This window comes from Coregonus clupeaformis, chromosome 17 (assembly GCF_020615455.1).
Source record: "Coregonus clupeaformis isolate EN_2021a chromosome 17, ASM2061545v1, whole genome shotgun sequence".
Classification (NCBI taxonomy): domain Eukaryota; kingdom Metazoa; phylum Chordata; class Actinopteri; order Salmoniformes; family Salmonidae; genus Coregonus; species Coregonus clupeaformis.
In genome coordinates this window covers 14,663,263-14,681,166 of record NC_059208.1, presented here as the reverse complement: position 1 = coordinate 14,681,166, position 17,904 = coordinate 14,663,263, and the positions used below count along the sequence as shown (strand labels likewise).

General features: G+C 50.5%; 1 protein-coding gene across 1 annotated transcript in view; it reads left to right on the top strand.

Annotated features, from left to right (window-relative positions):
- Positions 1 to 17,904, top strand: part of LOC121585310 (vacuolar protein sorting-associated protein 13B-like) — a 719,687-nt gene that overhangs the window by 350,709 nt on the left and 351,074 nt on the right. The window contains exon 22 of the mRNA XM_045226113.1: positions 6,212 to 6,339. Coding sequence (XP_045082048.1) covers positions 6,212 to 6,339 — 128 coding nt within the window. The remainder of the gene's footprint in view (positions 1 to 6,211; positions 6,340 to 17,904) is intronic.

Genomic DNA, 17,904 nt, shown 5'->3' with positions numbered 1-17,904 from the left:
GAGAGTATGTTGTTTTGTTACACACAGACCCATAGCCACAGTTCTATGGTAATCAGGAGGGACTGAGCGTGGGCTCTGCCAGGGGCCTGGGGATGTGTAGGTCAACTCACACAGACACACACATCTATTTCATTTCCCCAGTAGTAGCTGAAGGCTGGATGATATCATAGGGTAGTGAAGCCTTGCTCCGATCCTCTTCACCACTGGCTGGACTGAGACCAGTGAGACCAGTTAGACATTAACATTAAGTTGGTTTTATTCTGTTTTTAGTACATGTGACTAAAGGTGTCCACATGCTTCCCAGCCATTTTGTGACGTTTTTATTCGTTTTGGACTTCGGTGAGGGTTATTCCGGCTGTTCGGGCACACTAGACTTTAATCTGGAGGCAAGCCGAGGTTCGGAACCGAAGTCTACACCCCTTCGTCGGTGATTGGCCAACCGTAGGGTTTCTTCAATACATCTTTGTTGCCATTCATCATTTTCAGTGAAAAATACTGCACCAAACATCTTAGTCACGCAATTTTACATCTAATTAAGATCTCCTCTGCAAAACCATCAAAATGAATGACAGATTTAATGAGTTAACTTAGATTCATTCTGACTGTTTTGAGGAAGTGTCTACTGGCTACGGCATCTCAACATGGACAAACAGTACTATTGGCAGTTATTTTAAGGGAGTATGGGAGCACACTGGTTCGGTTCTGCTAGCCCAGTTCTGCTAGCCCAGTTCAGCTAGCCCAGTTCTGCTAGCCCAGTTCAGCTAGCCCAGTTCTGCTAGCCCAGTTCAGCTAGCCCAGTTCAGCTAGCCCAGTTCAGCTAGCCCAGTTCAGCTAGCCCAGTTCTGCTAGCCCAGTTTAGCTAGCCCAGTTCAGCTAGCCCAGTTCTGCTAGCCCAGTTTAGCTAGCCCAGTTCTGCTAGCCCAGTTCAGCTAGACGCCAGCCCAATTGAACCATGCTGACGCCTTAAGAAGCGACTAAGATCACAATTTATAGCACAACAGTGTTTAATATGTTCCTCTATGTGGCTCTGTGATGTGGGGCTTATGTCATGACTTCTGTGACCGTTAGAGAGATAGGTAAACTGTAGATATTGTCCTATTTCGCTGTAAGAAGAAGACCAAAGGTTGCTATTGCATAAACAGCACATTATAGATCAAGGTTATTCAAATCTGACCCTACGTGGTCCGGACTACTGCTGGTTTTCTGTTCTACTTGATAATTAATTGCACCCACCTGGTGTCCCAGGTCTAAACCAGTCCCTGATTAGAGAGGAAGAATGAAAAAAAAAGCAGTGGAACTGGCTTCAAGGTCCAGATTAGAGTTTGGAGATTATAGACCACTTTATCCTGACCCAGGTCAGCTCAGGGGAATGTTAGTGTTGTTCCTCAGAAACCCCGTCATAGAAGTATTCATGTTTGTAGTTCTGTCAGCCTGCCATTACTCTTTACTAGAACTGATTATAGATTGATGACTTTGAAAACAACTTGTTTTGCCTTGGTCTCAGTCAGTTTGGTGACCATGTGGCCACGCCCCTTCAATTACCCCACTAATTGGATCCCATAAAGCTAACCACTAAACTAGCCCTAAGTATTTTCTTTATTGTCCTAATGAGAGCAATGTTGGCATCAGGAATGGTTGGGATTGCAGGCCTCCAGAGCTTCTCATTGTTACAGGCCGCGTCCCAAATGGCACCCTATTCCCTTTAGAGTGCACTGCTTCTGACAGCTCTGGTAGTGCACTAGGAAATAGAGTGGCATTTGGGATGATGCCACAGAGTGTCTACTCCAGTGATGACCTCACCGGCTTCCTCCGAGATCCTAAAATTAGCTGCTGGCGCTGGGAGGATGCAAGGATAGAGAATCATGCGCAATTTTAGCTAAGAAACATATACTCTGATCTGGCGCCATTAGGAAGGTCAACTGGGAGGGAATATTAGCTTTGTTCCTGTTTCTGTCTGTTTGCTGTTGAACTGATGGGATCTGGTGGGATTTAGGATGTGTGTGTTTACTGGGAACCATGGCCCAGAGTAGGGATATGGAGACGGTGTCACTGTTCATGTTAGAGTGCTTTCAGAAGACAACAGAGTCTTGTGGCGGTCACGGTTTGGGACTCAGACAGAACCAGCGCTGCTGTTCCCTGTATGACCAGAACCCACTGTATCAGACGAGGGAGGGAGAGAGATGTAACGTCACACTGATGATGCGGTATGAGATGAGAGAGAGGCAGAGAGAAGCAGACCGGCTCTGGTAGTTTGATGGAAGTCAGGCAGTTTTTATTGGCTGCTTTGTTCTAGTACGAGGGATAATGTTTTCACTGTAGAGTTATTTATGTAGTTTAAATTTTTCTCACAAAGTCCATCATTTATCAAGGTAATGATGGTGGATGGAGAAAGAAAACCGTAAACGGTAGGGAGGAATAATGAGATAGTTTGGCCTCCGATGAAGAGGGTTATGGGTAGAGAGGTCTGCAGTCTGAGGGGAGAGAGAGAGAGGGTTATGGGTAGAGAGGTCTGCAGTCTGAGGGGAGAGAGAGAGAGGGTTATGGGTAGAGAGGTCGGCAGTCTGAGGGGAGAGAGAGAGGGTTATGGGTAGAGAGGTCTGCAGTCTGAGGGGAGAGAGAGAGAGGGTTATGGGTAGAGAGGTCTGCAGTCTGAGGGGATAGAGAGAGGGTTATGGGTAGAGAGGTCTGCAGTATGAGGGGAGAGAGAGAGGGTTATGGGTAGAGAGGTCTGCAGTATGAGGGGAGAGAGAGAGGGTTATGGGTAGAGAGGTCTGCAGTCTGAGGGGATAGAGAGAGGGTTATGGGTAGAGAGGTCTGCAGTATGAGGGGAGAGAGAGAGGGTTATGGGTAGAGAGGTCTGCAGTCTGAGGGGAATGGGTAGAGAGGTCTGCAGTCAGGGGAGAGAGAGAGGTTTATGGGTAGACAGGAGAGGTCTGCAGTCTGAGGGGAGAGAGAGAGGAGAGGTCTACAGTCTGAGAAGAGAGGGCTATGGGTAGAGAGGTCTGCAGTCTGAGGGGAGAGAGAGAGGAGAGGTCTACAGTCTGAGAAGAGAGGGCTATGGGTAGAGAGGTCTGCAGTCTGAGGGGAGAGAGAGAGGAGAGGTCTACAGTCTGAGAAGAGAGGGCTATGGGTAGAGAGGTCTGCAGTCTGAGGGGAGAGAGAGAGGAGAGGTCTACAGTCTGAGAAGAGAGGGCTATGGGTAGAGAGGTCTGCAGTCTGAGGGGAGAGAGAGAGGAGAGGTCTGCAGTCTGAGAAGAGAGGGCTATGGGTAGAGAGGTCTGCAGTCTGAGGGGAGAGAGAGAGGGGAGGTCTGCAGTCTGAGAAGAGAGGGTTATGGGTAGAGAGGTCTGCAGTCTGAGGGGAGAGAGAGATGGTTATGGGTAGACATGAGAGGTCTGCAGTCTGAGAGGGGAGAGAGAGAGGGTTAAAGGGAGATTAGGGTATTTCTGTCCAGAAGAGCCTTGATGAGCCCCAGGTCCAGGCCAGTCAGCCATGTTATCCAGCCATGTTATCCAGCCATGTTATCCAGCCATGTTATCCATCCATGTTATCCATCCATGTTATCCAGTCATGTTATCCAGTCATGTTATCCAGCCATGTTATCCAGTCATGTTATCCAGCCATGTTATCCAGCCATGTTATCCAGCCATGTTACCCATCCATGTTATCCAGTCATGTTATCCAGCCATGTTATCCAGTCATGTTATCAGCCATGTTATCCAGCCATGTTATCCATCCATGTTATCCAGTCATGTTATCCAGTCATGTTATCCATCCATGTTATCCAGCCATGTTATCCAGTCATGTTATCCAGCCATGTTATCCATCCATGTTATCCAGCCATGTTATCCAGTCATGTTATCAGCCATGTTATCCAGCCATGTTATCCATCCATGTTATCCAGTCATGTTATCCATCCATGTTATCCAGCCATGTTATCCAGCCATGTTATCCAGCCATGTTATCCAGCCATGTTATCCAGCCATGTTATCCATCCATGTTATCCAGTCATGTTATCCAGCCATGTTATCCATCCATGTTATCCAGTCATGTTATCCAGCCATGTTATCCAGTCATGTTATCCAGTCATGTTATCCAGTCATGTTATCCAGCCATGTTATCCAGTCATGTTATCCAGTGTATTTTAGGTAGAGAAGCTGTCCTTCAGTATTACTTGCTCTACTTTTCTTTTTTTAACTCCACTCTGGTGTCGTTGGGAGATATTGTCACGTTGGAGACTGACGCTGAGTGGCACATTTTATGTTAGAGTCATTTAGCCGACACTCTTATCCAGAGCAATTTACAGGAGCAATTAGGGTTAAGTGCCTTGCTCAAGGGCACATCAACATATTTTTCACTTAGTCAGCTCAGGGATTCGAACCAGCGACCTTTCAGTTACTGGCCCAATGCTCTTAACCGTTAGGCTACCTGCCACCCAGTTATAGTTGATATGGGATTAGTAGATGTTGGCTGTAGTCTGGGGTTAAGGTGGAGGACGGGGAGAGTTCATCAGAATTCATCAGAGAGCTTTCTGTGTTACTAAACCTAGACATCCTGGTTCTCCAGACAGAGAACTCTGTGCTCTCCAGGCTGCAGACTCTTCTGGTGTCTTCAGGGTTTATGAGGCGTCATGGTTCTCTCTGTGTGTTGGGACTCAACACCACACCCTGACTAAACAAAGCCTCCACCACCGTTACGCCACTGTTACCTTGACTGGAGCAACACTTCCTACCGTGGGCAGCCTCCAATCCACAGGCCTCAGTACTGCTGAGAGAGAGATGGAGAGAAAGAGAGAGAGTAAAACAGAGGCATGAAGCCGACCCACCCCAAGCCCTCCACCCTTCCATGCCAGTGAGTCTGCTCTGTCTGGCAGCATGCTTCAACAGCGCTCTAACAAATGAAGTCGGATAAATATTTAAATAAACAGCGACCTGCATCCAAAACAAATACCCCAGTTGGTTATTAAAAAGTTAGTTGCTGCCTCTGCGTGCAGCTGTAACAGAATATACAACACTTCATTTTATTGTAAACCACTTGTAATGGGAAACATACCGGCCAGGACCAGGCAGGCAGGGAGATATGGGGAGAGAGAAGAACTGGGGTCCTGTTTTCATAGTCAGAGTTGCAAAATGCCTGTTGCTAAAGGACAGAGGGACACGTTGTGCTTCATGTTATGATCCCTGTAGTGATGTCAAGAATGTTTCTCTATAAAGGCCCATCCACTGGTGGTGTTATGATCTTACTTGTGCTCTGTAGTGATGTCAAGAATGTTTCTCTATAAAGGCCCATCCACTGGTGGTGTTATGATCTTACTGGTGCTCTGTAGTGATGTCAAGAATGTTTCTCTATAAAGGCCAATCCACTGGTGGTGTTATGATCTTACTGGTGCTCTGTAGTGATGTCAAGAATGTTTCTCTATAAAGGCCCGGCCCACTGGTGGTGTTAGTGATCTTACTGGTGCTCTGTAGTGATGTCAAGAATGTTTCTCTATAAAGGCCCGTCCACTGGTGGTGTTATGATCTTACTGGTGCTCTGTAGTGATGTCAAGAATGTTTCTCTATAAAGGCCCATCCACTGGTGGTGTTATGATCTTACTGGTGCTCTGTAGTGATGTCAAGAATGTTTCTCTATAAAGGCCCGTCCACTGGTGGTGTTATGATCTTACTGGTGCCCTGTAGTGATGTCAAGAATGTTTCTCTATAAAGGCCCATCCACTGGTGGTGTTATGATCTTACTGGTGCTCTGTAGTGATGTCAAGAATGTTTCTCTATAAAGGCCCGTCCACTGGTGGTGTTATGATCTTACTGGTGCTCTGTAGTGATGTCAAGAATGTTTCTCTATAAAGGCCCGTCCACTGGTGGTGTTATGATCTTACTGGTGCTCTGTGACTATTAGTGGCTCTCTGAAGAATTATTGATGTGGATACTCTATATATATACAAGGCTGTGATGTGGATACTCTACATATATACAAGGCTGTGATGTGGATACTCTACATATATACAAGGCTGTGATGTGGATATTCTACATATATACAAGGCTGTGTACCTGCTCCATAGATAAGGAATTGTCCTATGTCTCTCTGTTCCATTGGAAATATATGTTCCTCTGTCTCACTGTTCCATAGATAAGAAATGTTCCTCTCTCTCTCTCTCTCTCTCTCTCTCTCTCTCTCTACTCTCTCTCTCTCTCTCTCTCTCTCTCTCTCTCAGAGTCCCGTCCTCTGTCCATCCCTATGAAGGTGATACCTTCCTCTCCAGAGACCTGGACCACCTCAGAGGAACGTATGAAGGAGCTGATCGCTCACGTCTGGGACGCCGTCAAACGACTCACACTACAGGTACCTACGCTTCTCACTACCCTTCCTCTGTCACTGCCATTCCTCTATCACTACCCTTCCTCTATCACTACTGTTCCTCTATCACTCCTCCTCTCTCCTCCTCCATTCTCCTCCTCCCCCCTCCTCCTCTCTCCCTCTCCTCTCCTCCCCCCTCTCCCTCTCCTCTCCTCCCCCTCCTTCTCTCTCTCTCCTCTCCTCTCCTCTCCTACCCCCTCCTCCTCTCCCTCTCCTCCCCCCTCCTCTGTGGTTGGTTGACTAACTGACTGACTGTATGTTTACTGACTGACCGTCTGTCTGGCTGACTGGCTGGCTGTTCTTATTGTGTGGCTGGCTGTTTGTGTCCTGACAGGACCAGTCAGAGGAGCCCAGACTAACCCACATCAACAACACCTGTCTGATACACATTACACTGTAACACTATCCCTTCCTGGATGGCTGTTCCTATTGTGGTGTTGACCTGTCTGACTGAATAACTGGCTGGCTGTTCCTATTGGATATGGTGTCCTGATCACAGCTGTCTAATCACAGCCCACATCACAGCATCACAGCCTTGTCCCATCTGAACTAGATAAAGAGTCGCTGACAACAGAGCTCCGCTCTCACCCTGTGATGTGTGTGTGCATGGCTGCTCCTCTCCTCAGCCCAGTACAGTTGGGTCCTGGACCACACCACACCATGTAGCAGTAATCAGTGGTTCTCCCTCTGTCCTGACCACACCACACCATGTAGCAGTAATCAGTGGTTCTCCCTCTGTCCTGACCACACCATGTAGCAGTAATCAGTGGTTCTCCCTCTGTCCTGACCACACCACACCATGTAGCAGTAATCAGTGGTTCTCCCTCTGTCCTGACCACACCATGTAGCAGTAATCAGTGGTTCTCCCTCTGTCCTGACCACACCACACCATGTAGCAGTAATCAGTGGTTCTGCCTCTGTCCTGACCACACCACACCATGTAGCAGTAATCAGTGGTTCTCCCTCTGTCCTGACCACACCACACCATGTAGCAGTAATCAGTGGTTCTCCCTCTGTCCTGACCACACCACACCATGTAGCAGTAATCAGTGGTTCTCCCTCAGTCCTGACCACACCACACCATGTAGCAGTAATCAGTGGTTCTCCCTCTGTCCTGACCACACCATGTAGCAGTAATCAGTGGTTCTCCCTCTGTCCTGACCACACCATGTAGCAGTAATCAGTGGTTCTCCCTCTGTCCTGACCACACCACACCATGTAGCAGTAATCAGTGGTTCTCCCTCTGTCCTGACCACACCACACCATGTAGCAGTAATCAGTGGTTCTCCCTCTGTCCTGACCACACCACACCATGTAGCAGTAATCAGTGGTTCTCCCTCTGTCCTGACCACACCACACCATGTAGCAGTAATCAGTGGTTCTCCCTCTGTCCTGACCACACCATGTAGCAGTAATCAGTGGTTCTCCCTCTGTCCTGACCACACCACACCATGTAGCAGTAATCAGTGGTTCTCCTCTGTCCTGACCACACCATGTAGCAGTAATCAGTGGTTCTCCTCTGTCCTGACCACACCATGTAGCAGTAATCAGTGGTTCTCCCTCTGTCCTGACCACACCATGTAGCAGTAATCAGTGGTTCTCCCTCTGTCCTGACCACACCACACCATGTAGCAGTAATCAGTGGTTCTCCCTCTGTCCTGACCACACCATGTAGCAGTAATCAGTGGTTCTCCCTCTGTCCTGACCACACCATGTAGCAGTAATCAGTGGTTCTCCCTCTGTCCTGACCACACCACACCATGTAGCAGTAATCAGTGGTTCTCCCTCTGTCCTGACCACACCATGTAGCAGTAATCAGTGGTTCTCCCTCTGTCCTGACCACACCATGTAGCAGTAATCAGTGGTTCTCCCTCTGTCCTGACCACACCATGTAGCAGTAATCAGTGGTTCTCCCTCTGTCCTGACCACACCATGTAGCAGTAATCAGTGGTTCTCCCTCTGTCCTGACCACACCATGTAGCAGTAATCAGTGGTTCTCCCTCTGTCCTGACCACACCATGTAGCAGTAATCAGTGGTTCTCCCTCTGTCCTGACCACACCACACCATGTAGCAGTAATCAGTGGTTCTCCCTCTGTCCTGACCACACCATGTAGCAGTAATCAGTGGTTCTCCCTCTGTCCTGACCACACCACACCATGTAGCAGTAATCAGTGGTTCTCCCTCTGTCCTGACCACACCACACCATGTAGCAGTAATCAGTGGTTCTCCCTCTGTCCTGACCACACCATGTAGCAGTAATCAGTGGTTCTCCCTCTGTCCTGACCACACCATGTAGCAGTAATCAGTGGTTCTCCCTCTGTCCTGACCACACCACACCATGTAGCAGTAATCAGTGGTTCTCCTCTGTCCTGACCACACCACACCATGTAGCAGTAATCAGTGGTTCTCCCTCTGTCCTGACCACACCACACCATGTAGCAGTAATCAGTGGTTCTCCCTCTGTCCTGACCACACCACACCATGTAGCAGTAATCAGTGGTTCTCCCTCTGTCCTGACCACACCATGTAGCAGTAATCAGTGGTTCTCCCTCTGTCCTGACCACACCACACCATGTAGCAGTAATCAGTGGTTATCCCTCTGTCCTGACCACACCATGTAGCAGTAATCAGTGGTTCTCCCTCTGTCCTGACCACACCATGTAGCAGTAATCAGTGGTTCTCCCTCTGTCCTGACCACACCATGTAGCAGTAATCAGTGGTTCTCCCTCTGTCCTGACCACACCACACCATGTAGCAGTAATCAGTGGTTCTCCCTCTGTCCTGACCACACCATGTAGCAGTAATCAGTGGTTCTCCCTCTGTCCTGACCACACCATGTAGCAGTAATCAGTGGTTCTCCCTCTGTCCTGACCACACCACACCATGTAGCAGTAATCAGTGGTTCTCCCTCTGTCCTGACCACACCATGTAGCAGTAATCAGTGGTTCTCCCTCTGTCCTGACCACACCATGTAGCAGTAATCAGTGGTTCTCCCTCTGTCCTGACCACACCACACCATGTAGCAGTAATCAGTGGTTCTCCCTCTGTCCTGACCACACCATGTAGCAGTAATCAGTGGTTCTCCCTCTGTCCTGACCACACCATGTAGCAGTAATCAGTGGTTCTCCCTCTGTCCTGACCACACCATGTAGCAGTAATCAGTGGTTCTCCTCTGTCCTGACCACACCACACCATGTAGCAGTAATCAGTGGTTCTCCCTCTGTCCTGACCACACCATGTAGCAGTAATCAGTGGTTCTCCCTCTGTCCTGACCACACCACACCATGTAGCAGTAATCAGTGGTTCTCCCTCTGTCCTGACCACACCACACCATGTAGCAGTAATCAGTGGTTCTCCTCTGTCCTGACCACACCATGTAGCAGTAATCAGTGGTTCTCCCTCTGTCCTGACCACACCATGTAGCAGTAATCAGTGGTTCTCCCTCTGTCCTGACCACACCACACCATGTAGCAGTAATCAGTGGTTCTCCCCTCTGTCCTGACCACACCATGTAGCAGTAATCAGTGGTTCTCCCTCTGTCCTGACCACACCATGTAGCAGTAATCAGTGGTTCTCCCTCTGTCCTGACCACACCATGTAGCAGTAATCAGTGGTTCTCCCTCTGTCCTGACCACACCATGTAGCAGTAATCAGTGGTTCTCCCTCTGTCCTGACCACACCATGTAGCAGTAATCAGTGGTTCTCCCTCTGTCCTGACCACACCATGTAGCAGTAATCAGTGGTTCTCCCTCTGTCCTGACCACACCACACCATGTAGCAGTAATCAGTGGTTCTCCCTCTGTCCTGACCACACCATGTAGCAGTAATCAGTGGTTCTCCCTCTGTCCTGACCACACCATGTAGCAGTAATCAGTGGTTCTCCCTCTGTCCTGACCACACCATGTAGCAGTAATCAGTGGTTCTCCCTCTGTCCTGACCACACCATGTAGCAGTAATCAGTGGTTCTCCCTCTGTCCTGACCACACCATGTAGCAGTAATCAGTGGTTCTCCCTCTGTCCTGACCACACCATGTAGCAGTAATCAGTGGTTCTCCCTCTGTCCTGACCACACCACACCATGTAGCAGTAATCAGTGGTTCTCCCTCTGTCCTGACCACACCATGTAGCAGTAATCAGTGGTTCTCCCTCTGTCCTGACCACACCATGTAGCAGTAATCAGTGGTTCTCCCTCTGTCCTGACCACACCACACCATGTATCAGTAATCAGTGGTTCTCCCTCTGTCCTGACCACACCATGTAGCAGTAATCAGTGGTTCTCCCTCTGTCCTGACCCGCTGACAGTAGAGTGGAACAGAACAGGACCAAACCCACAGCTGGTACTGAAGGACTGACTGGAGATCCCAAACACAGTTAGTCCGTTTATTTGAGTGTGGTGTAAACACAATACCTAATGGCTGACTCTTCTGCTACATGTGCCCAATTTGTCATGGGGGATATTTTGGGTCTGTGAGGAGGTAGATGTATGATAGAAGGGATCATGTAAACTGTTAGAAACACCTCTCTACTCTGTCTGTCAGTAGCCACACACACACACACACACACACACACACACTCACACACACTCACACACACTCTCACACTCACACACACACATCATGTGTCCATAGAAGCTCTATTGCAGTCTGGGTGAGCATGTACTGCTCTAAATCTTTCATGACAGTTTACACTCCACAATCCTAAACTCGAATTAAATACCAATTGAAAGAAAAAGAACGTGAACAACCTTTCTGAAGACATTTTCCTCAAGTCGCTGCAGATGTCGGTTTTCGAGTCAGACATGATGACTGGTGTTTATTCAGAGTGACTTCTCATCACGCCTCGTTAACCTCGTTAAGATGACCAGATGACTATTTTAGTCAGCCAGTCAATCTGGGGCTGGCATGTGGTGTCACCACTGGACCCAAACCCAGAACTACTGGGACATAGTTACTACATGACTCAACACCTGATGCCGTAGCATAGCTTGTAGTTTGGCTTCCATACTGCGTCCCAAATGACACCCTGTTCCCTTTATAGTGCACTACTTTAGACCAGGACCCATAGGGCTTAGTGCACTATAAAGGGAATAGGATGCCTTTTTATTGTCTCTCTCTAATGAAGGATTGGAGAACTGGAGGGTGGTATAAACCATTGATCTGTTCAAATTGTTTTTATTTCCTTTAGAGAAGCTCAAATCTAAAGACATTATGGATTCATGTCTTAACCAGAGAGAGAGAGAGAGAGAGGTCCGTTTACAGCCTGACTGGGAGAAGACAATCTCCTGGTCCTGCTGTCTCTCTAAAAGGTAGTTCATCAGTTCAGATTCAGAGGGTTAAATAGTCACATGTACAGGGTTGCAGGTGTGATTGCAGGGTACAGTGAAAATCTTAGGCTTCGAGCACCAACATGTCCATAGGGGGAGTAGCAGGGGGGAGGGGGGAACAGGTAGCTGACTAGGGGTGGCTATTCAGCAGCCTGATGGTCTGAGGGTAGAAACTATTGGCCAGTCTTTCATTTTTTTGCCATGATGCTCCTGTACTGCCCGCGTCTGAGTGGTTGAAGTGGGGATAAAAGGGCGTGGCTTGGGTCCCTGGTGATCTTCTTGGCCTTCCTGTGACACCTGGTGTTGTAGCTGTCCTGTAGGTCAGGCAGTGTGCACCCAATGGTGCGTTCGTCTGCACGTATCGCCCTCTGAGGAGCCTTGCGGTCCGCAGCAGTGGAGTTGCCGCACCAGGCTGTGATGCAGCCCGACAGTATGCTCTCGATGGTGTTCCTGTAGAACACTGTGAAGGCCCTCGGGGACAGGCTGAATTTCTTCAGCATCCTGAGGTTGAAGAGTCGCCGTCGTGCCTTCTTCACTACGGTGTCCGTGTGGTTAGACCATTTCAGCTTCTCTGAGAATTTGAAGTTATTGACTGTCTCCACAGTTCAGAGGCTCTCTCATGAAGGACAGATCACATCTCTTTCCAGCCACACAGTTCCCTCCCCACAACTCCAGCCACACAGTTCCCTCACCACAGCTCCAGCCACACAGCTCCCTCACCACAGCTCCAGCCACACAGCTCCCTCACCACAGCTCCAGCCACACAGCTCCCTCACCACAGCTCCAGCCACACAGTTCCCTCACCACAGCTCCAGCCACACAGTTCCCTCACCACAGCTCCAGCCACACAGTTCCCTCACCACAGCTCCAGCCACACAGCTCCCTCACCACAGCTCCAGCCACACGTTCCCTCACCACAGCTCCAGCCACACAGCTCCCCTCACCACAGCTCCAGCCACACAGTTCCCTCACCACAGCTCCAGCCACACAGCTCCCTCACCACAGCTCCAGCCACACAGCTCCCTCACCACAGCTCCAGCCACACAGTTCCCTCACCACAGCTCCAGCCACACAGCTCCCTCACCACAGCTCCAGCCACACAGTTCCCTCACCACAGCTCCAGCCACACAGTTACCTCACCACAGCTCCAGCCACACAGCTCCCTCACCACAGCTCCAGCCACACAGCTCCCTCACCACAGCTCCAGCCACACAGTTCCCTCACCACAGCTCCAGCCACACAGTTCCCTCACCACAGCTCCAGCCACACAGCTCCCTCACCACAGCTCCAGCCACACAGCTCCCTCACCACAGCTCCAGCCACACAGCTCCCTCACCACAGCTCCAGCCACACAGTTCCCTCACCACAGCTCCAGCCACACATCTCCCTCACCACAGCTCCCTCACCACAGTTCCCTCCCCACAGCTCCAGCCACACAGCTCCCTCACCACAGCTCCAGCCACACAGTTCCCTCACCATAGCTCCAGCCACACAGCTCCCTCACCACAGCTCCAGCCACACAGCTCCCTCACCACAGCTCCAGCCACACAGCTCCCTCACCACAGCTCCAGCCACACAGTTCCCTCACCACAGCTCCCTCACCACAGCTCCAGCCACACAGCTCCCTCACCACAGCTCCAGCCACACAGTTCCCTCACCACAGCTCCAGCCACACAGCTCCCTCACCACAGCTCCAGCCACACAGCTCCCTCACCACAGCTCCAGCCACACAGCTCCCTCACCACAGCTCCAGCCACACAGTTTCCTCCCCACAGCTCCAGCCACACAGCTCCACAGCTCAGTGAGGTAATACTAACACACCATCCAAGTTAGTCCACACGCAGAAGCCTGCAGAGATACCGTCATATGATTTAACAGCCATTTTTGAGCATTTAAATGAATGCTACACCCATTGATTCTTTAAAAATATCACTTCTAAATGCCTCATGATCTTAGGTCAACCTTTTGAAGAGACTGTAGATGATCAGAGAGAGAGAGAGAGAGAGAGAGAGAGAGAGAGAGAGAGAGAGAGAGAGAGAGAGAGAGAGAGAGAGAGAGAGAGAGAGAGAGAGAGAGAGAGAGAGAGAGAGAGAGAGAGAGAGAGAGAGAGAGAGAGAGAGAGAGAGAGAGAGAGAGAGAGAGAGAGAGAGAGAGAGAGAGAGAGAGAGAGAGAGAGAGAGAGAGAGAGAGAGAGAGAGAGAGAGAGAGAGAGAGAGAGAGAGAGAGAGAGAGAGAGAGAGAGAGAGAGAGAGAGAGAGAGAGATTTTCCTAAGGCAGCTGCTTCCATGGCTGTGCGTTGGTGCTGTTATTTTAGTGGTCACTTTAAGTTATGACTGAGGGCTGGTGTTTTTGTCACATTGGCCAGTGTGGTCTGGCCTGAGGTGGCTACATGCCTCACCCATCCCACCCCCCCTCACCCTCTCATTACCCCTCTGTCCTATCACCCCCCCCTCACCCTCTCATTACCCCTCTGTCCTATCACCCCCCCTCACCCTCTCATTACCCCTCTGTCCTATCTTCCCCCTCACCCTCTCATTACCCCCTCTGTCCTATCACCCCCCTCACCCTCTCATTACCCCTCTGTCCTATCACCCCCTCACCCTTTCATTACCCCCTCTGTCCTATCACCCCCTCACCCTTTCATTACCCCTCTGTCCTATCACCCCCTCACCCTCTCATTACCCCTCTGTCCTATCACCCCCTCACCCTTTCATTACCCCCTCTGTCCTATCACCCCCTCACCCTTTCATTACCCCCTCTGTCCTATCACCCCCCTCACCCTTTCATTACCCCTCTGTCCTATCACCCCCTCACCCTTTCATTACCCCTCTGTCCTATCACCCCCTCACCCTTTCATTACCCCCTCTGTCCTATCACCCCCTCACCCTCTCATTACCCCTCTGTCCTATCACCCCCTCACCCTCTCATTACCCCTCTGTCCTATCTTCCCCCTCACCCTCTCATTACCCCTCTGTCCTATCACCCCCTCACCCTTTCATTACCCCTCTGTCCTATCTCCTATCACCCCCTCACCCTTTCATTACCCCTCTGTCCTATCACCCCCCCTCACCCTTTCATTACCCCTCTGTCCTATCTCCTATCACCCCCTCACCCTTTCATTACCCTCTGTCCTATCACCCCCCTCACCCTTTCATTACCCCCTCTGTCCTATCTCCTATCACCCCTAACCCTTTCATTACCCCTCTGTCCTATCACCCCCTCACCCTCTCATTACCCCTCTGTCCTATCACCCCCCCTCACCCTCTCATTACCCCTCTGTCCTATCTTCCCCCTCACCCTCTCATTACCCCTCTGTCCTATCACCCCCCCTCACCCTTTCATTACCCTCTGTCCTATCTCCTATCACCCCCTCACCCTCTCATTACCCCTCTGTCCTATCACCCCCCTCACCCTTTCATTACCCCCTCTGTCCTATCACCCCCTCACCCTTTCATTACCCCTCTGTCCTATTACCCCCTCACCCTTTCATTACCCCTCTGTCCTATCCCCCCCTCACCCTTTCATCGCCCCTCTGTCCTATCACCCCCTCACCCTCTCATTACCCCTCTGTCCTATCACCCCCCCTCACCCTTTCATTACCCCTCTGTCCTATCACCCCCTCACCCTTTCATTACCCCTCTGTCCTATCACCCCCCTCACCCTCTCATTACCCCCTCTGTCCTATCACCCCCCTCACCCTTTCATTACCCCTCTGTCCTATCTCCTATCACCCCCTCACCCTTTCATTACCCCTCTGTCCTATCACCCCCCTCACCCTTTCATTACCCCTCTGTCCTATCTCCTATCACCCCCTCACCCTTTCATTACCCCTCTGTCCTATCACCCCCTCACCCTCTCATTACCCCTCTGTCCTATCACCCCCCCTCACCCTCTCATTACCCCTCTGTCCTATCTTCCCCCTCACCCTCTCATTACCCCTCTGTCCTATTACCCCCTCACCCTTTCATTACCCCTCTGTCCTATCTCCTATCACCCCCTCACCCTCTCATTACCCCTCTGTCCTATCACCCCCTCACCCTTTCATTACCCCTCTGTCCTATCACCCCCTCACCCTTTCATTACCCCTCTGTCCTATCACCCCCCCTCACCCTTTCATTACCCCTCTGTCCTATCACCCCCCTCACCCTTTCATTACCCCCTCTGTCCTATCTCCTATCACCCCCTCACCCTCTCATTACCCCTCTGTCCTATCACCCCCTCACCCTTTCATTACCCCTCTGTCCTATCACCCCCTCACCCTCTCATTACCCCTCTGTCCTATCACCCCCCTCACCCTCTCATTACCCCTCTGTCCTATCACCCCTCACCCTCTCATTACCCCTCTGTCCTATCACCCCCCTCACCCTCTCATTACCCCTCTGTCCTATCTTCCCCCCTCACCCTCTCATTACCCCTCTGTCCTATCACCCCCCTCACCCTTTCATTACCCCTCTGTCCTATCTCCTATCACCCCCTCACCCTCTCATTACCCCTCTGTCCTATCACCCCCTCACCCTTTCATTACCCCTCTGTCCTATCACCCCTCACCCTTTCATTACCCCTCTGTCCTATCACCCCTCACCCTTTCATTACCCCTCTGTCCTATCACCCCCTCACCCTCTCATTACCCCTCTGTCCTATCACCCCCTCACCCCTCTCATTACCCCTCTGTCCTCATTCCCCCCTCACCTCTCTCCTCCCCAGGACACCCCTCTCTTCACATCCCTCCTCTCACCCCCTTCACTCCCTCCCCTCTCTAGTACACCCCAGCCTCCCTGAACTCCCCCCCAGTCCTGATATAATCACAAGTGAACAGGAGGTGATTCTATTTCAGGAATTCAGCAATAATTCCTTCTATTTAACACATGAATGTGTCCAGCACTGGCAGTGGAGGACGTTGCTACCAAAACTTAAATGGGATCTCCTGAAACAGAAAGGATGTTGCCATGGAAAAATGGCGTAAGGCTTGTCCATGCAGCTGCCGTGCATTAATGAATAGGATATTTTTTCTGAGAGATCATTTGTGTTTGGTGTGGCTCAGAGGGACCAGGCCAGATGGTTGTGTGTGTGTGTGTCTGTGTGTGTGTGTGTGTATGTGTGTGTGTGTGGCTCAGAGGGAACCGACCAGATGGTTTCCATGATCGACCATCTGACCCCCGGCTGGAGCACACAGCACCGGCACATTACTTCATTCTCTCTCTCTCTCTCCTTCTCTCTCTCTCTCTCTCTCTCTCTCTCTCTCTCTCTCTCTCTCTCTCTCTCTCTCTCTCTCTCTCTCTCTCTCTCTCTCTCTCTCTCTCTCTCCTTCTCTCACCCTCTCCCTCCCTCCTTTGTCAGATCTCAGTATTGTCACATCATTACAACTTTCATTTAGCCGGTGTAAATCACTGCTTCCCTGGATGACTAAAGTTGAAATTAATTCAGCAAATAAAAAAATAAACAATGGGAATAATTGTTAATTTCCCCTGGGGTGTATCATTTTACGGTAGAAGCCAAACATAAGACCCTACAGTCTTTTTTCTCTATTTAAGTGCCCATGGTGTTGTGGGTGACTACTGCCAGGAGCTGGCTGGAACTCTGAGTACCCCCAGAGTACAGCCCACAGTCTCTGTGGCAGCAATAGGAAATGACAAGTGGTGTTTGATGGGAGGGAGGGAGGGAGGGAGGGAGGGTTGAGGAGAGAGAGAGAGAGAGAGAGAGAGAGAGAGAGAGAGAGAGAGAGAGAGAGAGAGAGAGAGAGAGAGAGAGAGAGAGAGAGAGAGAGAGAGAGAGAGAGAGAGAGAGAGAGAGAGAGAGAGAGAGAGAGAGAGAGAGAGAGAGAGAACAGAAAGAGAGAGAGAGAGAACAGAAAGAGAGAGAGAGAACACATTCCCTCCCAGTTACATATTAGCAGTTCTGGTAGCTGATCAGTAACAGTAGATGTCATTAGCTGTTTACTGAGTGAGATGATGGAGGGGTGAGGGAAAGGGAGGAGGGGGGGAGTGACTTGGCCATGGCCCGGTTCCATCCTCTGCAGCACACTGATGACCTCACACAGAACCAGTCCACTGACCCCCATTGCAGAGCTGGTGCTTATAGAGATTGTCTGGTATCTGTTCTGATCCCTTGGACCCGGAGCCCTGGGGATGGGGAGGGAGAGCCACCACTCTCACTGAGGGAGGCCTGGAGAGGCTGTGGGGAGGCAGGGGTGAGGACGGGGGGTGATTGAGTGAGACTGGGGGGAGAT